This window comes from Mangifera indica, chromosome 19, assembly GCF_011075055.1.
Source record: "Mangifera indica cultivar Alphonso chromosome 19, CATAS_Mindica_2.1, whole genome shotgun sequence".
In the NCBI taxonomy this organism is placed as follows: Eukaryota; Viridiplantae; Streptophyta; class Magnoliopsida; order Sapindales; family Anacardiaceae; genus Mangifera; species Mangifera indica.
In genome coordinates this window covers 4,684,271-4,693,993 of record NC_058155.1, presented here as the reverse complement: position 1 = coordinate 4,693,993, position 9,723 = coordinate 4,684,271, and the positions used below count along the sequence as shown (strand labels likewise).

The 9,723-nt window shown below is 27.1% G+C and overlaps 1 protein-coding gene across 1 annotated transcript; it reads right to left on the bottom strand.

Annotated features, from left to right (window-relative positions):
- Positions 1 to 109: 109 nt before the first annotated feature.
- Positions 110 to 1,986, bottom strand: LOC123202781 (protein PLASTID TRANSCRIPTIONALLY ACTIVE 7-like). The gene is made up of 4 exons (XM_044618905.1): positions 1,865 to 1,986; positions 1,722 to 1,766; positions 1,567 to 1,626; positions 110 to 574 (listed from the first exon to the last, which is right to left on the bottom strand). Exons 1-4 carry the CDS (start codon positions 1,907 to 1,909, stop codon positions 239 to 241), a joined length of 486 nt encoding a protein of 161 aa, XP_044474840.1. The 5' UTR covers positions 1,910 to 1,986; the 3' UTR covers positions 110 to 238.
- Positions 1,987 to 9,723: the final 7,737 nt, after the last annotated feature.

The following is a 9,723-nucleotide window of genomic DNA, read 5'->3' as shown; positions in this document are numbered from 1 at the left end:
CTAATACAAGTCAAATAGGAGGTCAATTTTAATTAATAATCATTTTTATCACTACTGTTTATGCAACACGACTTTTAAGCTGGTTACATATATGAATATAAAAGAACTATTAGTATTAAGTTATATTACCGTATGATTAAATAATTTTGAATTAGAGTTATACAAATGATTTTCAAGACAAACAGAAATACAAATTTAAGCATTTACCAAACATCTAGTTTGGTATATCTTCAAAAGCTTATGTGAATTCTTCTTTTAGAAAAGTAGGTCCAGGCTTGAAAGGGTCAGTTTCTTCATATGCATCCGGGCGGTAGAACCCTAAATCATTCATTCGATTGCTTAAGACATGAAGTATAGCTTTCTTCTTACCCCCATATGCATCTCGGTTACTCTCAACATATTTCGTAGCCTCAGCTGCTACTTCATTCACAAAATCAAATCGATTATCCTCAGATAACAACAACCTCTCAATGTCCATGGTCAAAAGCTTTCCCCCTTCCCTTATTTTTCTCACTTGCTCCTCCAAGAAAGGAATTCGCTCCATTTTGTACCTCAACATGTCATCCTTCTTTGACTGGAACAAAGAAAATTTGTTTGTAAGCATTTCCAAAGACTTGAGAGGAAATTCAGTCAGATCATTGATTGAATGAAGCCTGACAGTTGCTTATCACAATTAGAATATGTGGTACAATTTGTTGTATGAACCATGCTCAAGTTATTCCTAATATACATATTTCATCAGGCTTCCATCAAGAATTAGAAGGTAAATTTTTCCATATTCTTCAGATGCCAGATACCCAAATATCTACAAACATGACATAAATATGGCAAGCAGTGGTTATTTTGCTCCCAATTTCATAATCAGAATTCATAACCTCTACAGTATTTGCCGAAATTTAGTGATATTTTAACAGAGGCTTCTATCAAGAATTCGAAGGTAAATTTTTGCATATTCTTCAGATGCCAAATGCCCAAATATCAACAAGCAAGACATAAATATGGCAAGCAGTGGTTATTTTGCTCCCAATTTCATAATCAGAACTCAAAACCTCAACAGAACTTGCCCAGATTTAGAGACATTTTCATCGAGAATTTTAATAAACTTACCGATTATTATATACACATATTAGAGGATCCTACAGTCATTCAATTTCATTATGCTTTCTCAAAATCCATAAACATAAATTGAGCAAAAACACACTAAAAACAGCTTCTAAAAGGTCGGTCCCAACTAAATTTTCTGCATTCAGTAAGATTTAGCAAAAATATGAAATCCAAAATTCCTGATGATAATCTGAAATATGACTAATCCCAACAATTCAAGAGAAACTAGTGTACCTCTGATCTTCTCTACAACTATAAGCACATGAAAATTCTTCATTCTATCTTGATTCTTGTCTAATCAATCAAGATAAGGAACAACAAGGAATATAAAATTTAAATAAACTTATCAAGTGACATAATTTTTAAATCAGTTTTTTCTTTTTCAATTTCAGAAACAAATAATGTCATTCTAGAAATTTAAAAAAAAAAAAAGAAAGAAAAGAAATCGCTTCGAATTGTTACCAATCTTCTCCGTCGCCATACTTGCCGACCTCGACCGTTGTTTTGCGACTTCGCCACTACCTGAAAAAATAATATAGTATTTTAAATATTATAAGAATGATTAAAGTATTTAAGCAAAAATGGAAAAAGATAAAAATAAAAATCGAAATAATAACCTGAGAGTTCAAACCGCTTGAAATTCCTGTTCTCAACTCTATCCTCTGCGCCGAATATCATTTATAAAAGAAACAAAAACAATTAAATTAATTAAATAAATAAAAATTCGGAGAAAATAAGGAAGTAAGAAATGAGCAGTTACAGGTGAAGCTGAGAGAGAAATGAAAGATGAAACGTTGACGGCCATGGTGTGATGTTCTAGAGAGAATGAGAAAAGGAAAAAGATAATCCAACGAAAAATGGTTTCAATTATGGCAAAATTACAAGTTAATCCCTGAAGTTGGATCCCCGACAAATAAGAAAATTACATGCTTTTTTTCGCTTTTTGCGTGTAGAGTAAACAACATTTTCCCACGGAAGGTTTGATTTTGAAAATTTTTTATAAATAATGTTAAGCTATTCAAATTCAATCTATGTTTAAACAACTAATGGCGAATGAGTAAAATAGTAATTTGTTATAAATATAATAATAATAATATAATATTTAAATGAAAAGAGTTGAGAGACAAATAGTATAACACAAAGAAATTAAAAAAAGATAATTAAGAGGAAGTTGAGAAATATGTATATGAATTCATTTTTTGGATGATCAAAATACAAAGAGAAAAAGGGCATTCATAAGCTGAGCCACCGCCTTACGAGCCCAAATTTTTTACTCTATCCATATTGCATTAAATGTCTTCACACTTAAAGTCATATACGAGACTTATTCATGTCAATGTGTTCTTGTGGAGAGAAGTCACTTTATATATAACACTTCTTTTTGCATTTTTAATATTTCCAGATAATTACATTAATTTTGTTAAAAAAAAATCTAACGAGATAAAAAGTCAAAGCAAAAGAATGTAATTATTTAATGTTATGTAAAGTGAGGTGAATATACTTAAACTACTTCATTAAAAATCTTACTAAAAAAACATAATAAAATAAAATTTAGTGAAGAAAAAAAGAGTACAATACATATTTTGTCCAATACATAATAAATTTAAAAAATTTGCCCCTCTGATTATTTGTTGAGTCATCGCATATTGATATTATATACTAACTTTTCAAATATTAATATCGGTAATATTTTGATGAATAAATCTATAAGATTTTCACTGGATCGTATTTGTTTGACATCAATCTTTTGGCTCTATTGGAGCTTATGAGTGTAAAAGAATTTTAATAAGATATATTTTGTTCTGTCTCTTTTATTCTATCTTAATCTAATTTGAGCAATATATGTTACATTGTCTTCATATAATATGGAAAAAAGTGTCTATTGTAAAAGAAAAAATGCATGTATTTTAGATATGATGGATGACAGATTATAATCATACGCATTTTCAGCTAGCTTCATAGAGAGCTAAAATCTCTGAATAATTTGAAGATGTTGCGACCAAAGTCTGTTTGGTATAGTGTTATGACGAAGTATATGTTTGATCTGTTCTAGTGGCGACGGGTTGGTGCAAACCTAAATCACGCTAATGAATTCACTTTAAAAGATATATTCAGTCTAGTGCATTCGGTCAAATATAATAAGGGTCCAATGGTATTAAGATACGGTACTTTAGGAGCAAATATCTTTTTATCTTCTTCTTTATAACAAAATAAATTATTTTTTGGATCGAAAGACCAAACAACCATTAAGGTGTTTAAAGGATAAGTCTTATTCATATTAAAACGTTTTAACAATTTTTCAATATAAGTAGATTGATAGATAAATATTCTATTTGAATTGTGTTTGATCTACAAGTTGAGACAATATTTTGTTTTTTTTCAAATTTTTCATCTCAAATTCTTTTTTTAGATATTCAATAGTTTTTTAAGAACTCTTCAAAAGTATCAATTAAATTCATGTCATCAACATAAACTGCTACAATGACAAATCCTAATTTTGACTTTCTGATAAAGACACATGAACATATAGAGTCATTCACATAACCTTTTTGAATTAACCTTTTTTACTTCAGACAATTGAAATCTTTCTAGAAGTTTTATATAAATTTCAATATTCAAGTTTTCATATAAATAAGCAGTAATTACGTTTATTAGATGCATATTTAGTCCTTGTAAGATTGTTAAACTAATCAAATATCTGAATGTAATTATATTTATCACATGTGCATATATTTCATCAAAGTCTATACCTGACATTTGGGAAAAGACTTGGGCTATAAGTCTTGTTTTATATCTAGCAATTTTATTCATCTCATTTTTTTTTCTTAAACATACCAATTTATATCCAATGGGTTGTATGTGCTTAGGTGTTAGAACTATAAACCCAAACATTTGATGTTTTACTAGAAAAGTTAATTATGCTCAAATTGCTTCTTCCGATTTAGGTCAAATGTATTATTCTTTGCACTTTAGTTTCACTTTAAGATATACGAGGATTTAGATAAAAAATGATAGGTATATACCAAGTAAGTTCATGTCTAACTTTAGAAGGTATTTTTTCTTCTAAAGGTAGGAATGTTGTTTTATCAAAGTGACAATCTACAAATCATGTAGTAAAAAGATCACTTATTCATGGTTCAATATACCTGATAATTAATGGTGAATTATATCTAACATAAATTTTCAAACGACGTTAAAGCCCTATTTTTGTGTATTGAGAAAATGCAATAAGGACGTATACGACATAACTAAATATCCTCAAATGTAATATATCAGGTTAGTAATTAAAAACTAATTGTAAGAAAGAATATCGATGATAAAAAAGAAGGTCATAAGTGAATTAACATTGTAGCATAAAATATATTATGTCCTCACATAGAAATTGATAATTGAGTTCTTAATAATAAAGTATGCACAATTTCCTAGAGTTGTTTGATAAAAGACTCAGTTAATTTATTCTAAGTGTGGACACATGAGACTGGATATTTAATATCAATCCTTACAAATATACAATAATCATTAAATATTTTGGATATAAATTTACCAGTATTATCTAGTTATATTGATTTGATCAAATAATCTATAAAATATATCTTTAATTTGATAATTTGAGTTAATAGTTTAGAAAATGCAACATTTCAAGTTAATGATAAACAAACATGAGACCATTATGCAAATGTATCAATTAAGACTATGAAATAATGAAATGACCTACTTGGTGGATGAATAGATCTATATGTCTTCTTAAATCTTTTGTAAGAATGATGATTATTCAACTCTAACTTTGAAGGGAGATGGTATGATTACTAATTTGCCTTATGAATAAGCAGTGTAAAATTTTTCACAGGACAATAAAATCTTGTGATTCTTACTGCATGTCTATGTGAATTTTCAATAATCTTATATATCACTGTAGATCATAGGTAACCTAGATGGTCATATCAAAGTATAAACACTTTTGGATTAGAGAACTTCCAGTTTAATGCTGCATAAGTTTTAATTGTCTTTATGATTGTATAATACAATCCAAATAATAAAACAAGTAATTTTTCTAGTACAAGCTTTCTTCCTGAGGCACTATCAGTTATATCAATGAATTCTGCATCATTTTCACTCATGGTTTCAATGTAATAATCATTATTTCTTATATCTTTAAAACTAAATAGATTTATTTTGGATCTACTTAAATATAATGCATCATTGATATTTAATTTAATCTTGATATGGTTCTTCTAGAGCTTTTAATTAGATTTATTGATCTTGATATAGTGTTTACTTTAGTTTCAATTGGTGCTAAAATTAAGAAAAAATTATTTTCCTTAAGAATTATGTGCGTTTGTTGCACTATCCATCAAACACATATCTCTATCATCAACTTTTGAAGTTAGTGATCAATTTGAGAGTCCATTTCCTTTTATTTAAAAATTACGTTAGTCATAATATATATAAAATAGTAAAAGTAAGGAGAACATAATAATAAAACATTATGACTCTAAAATAATTTATATAATGGATTTTAATTATAAAAATTTCGGGTGTCCACATCACTGTGAAGTGCCCTCTATTTTTATTCTTAAAAGAAGTCTTGAAATATTAACATTCATTAGATTAACATGATCTAAATCATCAATAAATTTAATTTTTTATGGATACTTAATATAGATCCACCCAATGTTCGTGTGTACTACAAGTACACAATCAATGATATTTATAACCATATCTATTGTTTTGTGATTTATTTTGCATTATTCTTTATTTCGTTTTAGTATTGGTCCACTTCTAATAGTATGATTAAAATTTTCTATTATAACTATTTTTAGATCGAAAATTATTTTATTCATGACCTTACTTACACCTATAATAACTACTACTAGTAGTTATATTCACTTTAGGAAGCGATGTAGTGTTTGTGGGGTAAGTTTGATGATTTTTTATTAACAAGCAAATATAACATTAATTTATAATTTCTTTTCTCGATGTTGTTACTATAAGGGCATATTATAAAAAAATAAAAGGTGGAAAATATTTTCCTTTCCACATAACCTTAGTAGAGGAAAAATTCTGAATATAATAAAGTCGTACTAAATAGCAAGCTATTGAGAATATTGTTGAATCTATATTTAAGGTTATCTTTCAAATTTATCCACAAATCTAATAGACTTATCATTATATCCACATATTCAACTTATAATTCTTCAGGGATATGATGTCGGTAAAATAGTGGTCTACATTTGTCCTTCTAAAACACTTTATTTAATCACTTTTTCAAAGCTCATGAATTCTAGATGAAGAATCATGTTAAAAAGCTTACTTAATTATATCCATCCAATTTTGAGAATTTCAGGTTCAAATATTGTCCGTTGTCACAAAACTTTTGGTTTTACAGAAAATATATTATAATTAATTTTTTAAACTTTAAGCTCAAATATTATCTCATATTTATAAAACAGTAGGTTTTATAGAGAAAATAATGAGATTAATTTTTGAAACTTTAGGTTTAAATATTATTCATTATTTATAAAACTTTTGGTTCTGTAATCATTATTCAAAATATTATAATATTTAAAACTTTGATTTTGATTATATTTCAGACTTTAAGTCCATATTTTTTATAATTTATACAAACATTAGGTTATAAATATGATATAGTTAATATAAAATAAATAAATATTTTGATGAAATTTGGGACTTCAAACCTCTCTCTCTCTCTCTCTCTCTCTCTCTCTCTCTCTCTCTCTCTCTCTCTCTCTCTCTATATATATATATATATATATATATATATTGTCATGATTTTGTAAATTCGGGTTGCAAATCAGATATAATTATAATAATATAAATAAATATTTAAATGATATTGAGGACTTCATATTTAGATTTATGATTTTATAAACTTTGGATTACAAATGATGTTTATGACTTTGAGTCTAGATTTATAATTTTATAAATTTCGGATTATAAATAATATATAATTATAATTCATTTACAAATATGAAATAATTATAAAAATTGACATAAGAACAAATAGTATAATGGAAGAAATTAAGAGAAGGTAATTGAAAGAAAGCTGAGAAATACGAATATAGATTCTTTTTGCAGATGATTAAAATACAAAGAGAAAGCGGGTATTTATAAGCTGAGCCCCGGCCACCCCCCTCCCCCCTTCCCCTTATGAGGCCAAAATTTTTACTCTCCCCATATTACATTAAATGCATTCACACTCAAAGTCATATATAAAGACTTATCCACACCAATGTGCTCTTGTGGTTGGAAGCCACCTTGTGTATAATATAATTATATTTTTTTATTAATTTTGAAAATAAAAAAGAATTTTTAATCATACCTAAAAGTTTAAATATGATAATTTAACTTTTAAAAAATTATGTTAATTTTTTGGGTATAATTAACATTTTTGAAACTATTAAGGGTACTTTAATTTTTGTCAATTTATTGGTATATGATAAGTTTGAAAAATAACATTATAGACATAAAACAGTAATTTCACTCAATATTATTGTTTTATTAACATGGTTTGATTTTTGGTAGAAAAGTGTTATTTATACTTAATTTCATGTGCATAAGAGTTATTTATGTCAATTAAGGGTGAAAAATAGTTCTAAGGCCAAATCTTAGATGGAAAAATGTAAATTACTCTTGGGTATATTTGCAACTACTTTATTGTTTAACACTATTGATACCTATTACAGTGTGTTTAATTTGAGTAATATTTTATTATAAAAAAATGATAGATTATCTTGAAAATAGATTATTAACAAATTATTATAAATAAATTATTATTATACTTGACAAAATTTGATAAAAATTGATAAATATAAATAATTATTATATTTGATAACGGATAATAATAAATATTAAAATATTATTTTACTTAAATGATTGTGGATATAATTATTATAAAATATTTTTATATTATAATTATATTAATTGAAAATGAGTTTTTTCCTTAAAAATTTGATAAATAAATTATAATTATAATAAAATCAAGATTGCTAACTATACTAAAAGTTATGTGTCATTTAAGTCTATGTATGACACATGCACCTATAACATCCTCTCTAGAAGTACTATCCACTGAAGAAGAAATGTTGTGAAGTAATATTTGAAGCATCTATTTTTTTTTTTAAATACTTTAAAATGAACGCATCACTAAAAATGTTTAGAAATTATTATAAGAAAACTAAAAATCGGGAAGCGAACAAAAAATATATATATCTTATATAAAAACCCATCTGAAACATCTAAGATCATAGAGTAAATCATATATATGCCCCTAATACAACTATACAACTATCTGAATAGAGACAAAAATCAACAATATTATATGTATGTAACAAAACCATAGGTAACTAGCCCAACTTAAGTCTATCTTCACTAACCTGACCCTATCTCGATCACTTGTACCTGTAATCATGAAAGAAAATGAAATGAGAGATAAGAGCACTTAATAAGGGGAAATAATTAAGTAAAGTATCTCATTTCCTATTCTAACTTACTCTTGGAACTCAACCTCACATCATAACCTCCATAAGAAATCAAGGAAATAATCTAATTCATTCTTTACTATTTCGGTCATACTTTGTCTCATTTGGTGTCTATTTGATATTTTCTGGAAACTAACTATAGGGATTTGACACTTTTCTAAGTTCGAACTTTTTTTTTTCCTCACTACACCATTTTTTAATTTGAATTGTGTTCTACTGCGAGTGGACCCTACTATGGGCATATCCTACTACAGACGTGCCCTACTACAGGCAGTGTAGTGTAAAGTGTCCCCTCATAGTTCATAGCATGCATGTGTTCATTATATCTTACTAATTTTGCTTCCATCTAAAATTATCCATAACTCACTACAACATACTCTTGGGATGACCCTTGAATCTTGAGCCCCAAATTTCTTTTCTTGTTTTTCTTCTTCTTCTTTTTTTTTTTTTCTCTCCTTTCTTTCTTTTCCTTTTTTTCTTTCTTCCTTACTTTTTCTCCTCTTTCTCTTTCTTTCTTTCCAAAAATTGTGAAATATTGTTCACGAGACTGTTTATTTGATAGGCAGTCTTTTTGTTCATATAATTTAATAATCCAAATGGTCTCTAATTCATACAAGTTATATATCATTGAAAACAGGATTCAAAGAGCTTTCCAGCAAGCTATAATAGCCCTCATGATTCATCCGATAAGGCAGTCAAAACGTCAGATGAATTTAGTGGCAAAAACTTGTATTTCTTGTTTATTTGGGTAAAGTAGTCTTTTTGGTTTATACAATATTTAATAGTCCAAACGATCTCTAATTCATACAAGCTATATATCGTTGAAAAGAGGATTCAAAGAGCTTTCCAACAAGCTATAATAGTACTCATGATTCATCAGATAAGGCAATCAAAACGTGGGATGAAATCAGTATTAAAAATTGCATTTACTGTTTATTTGGTAAGACAGTTTTTTTGTTCATACAATTTAACAATCCAAACAGTCTCTAATTCATACAAACTATATATAATTGAAAAGAGGATTTAAAGAGATTTCCAACAAGCTATAATAGCGCTCATAATTCACCCGATAAGATAGTCAAAATATAGAACGAATTCAGTGGTAAAACGGTAAATATCA

Bases quoted from the DNA above. Each gene is read 5' to 3' on its own strand.
- LOC123202781 (XM_044618905.1), bottom strand. From the start codon at position 1,909: ATGGCCGTCAACGTTTCATCTTTCATTTCTCTCTCAGCTTCACCT. The intron at 1,627-1,721 runs GTTATTATTTCG...TTATTTTTTCAG, and splicing joins CAAGCGGTTTGAACTCTCAG to GTAGTGGCGAAGTCGCAAAA. The intron at 575-1,566 runs GTAACAATTCGA...TCTTTGTTCCAG, and splicing joins TATGGCGACGGAGAAGATTG to TCAAAGAAGGATGACATGTT.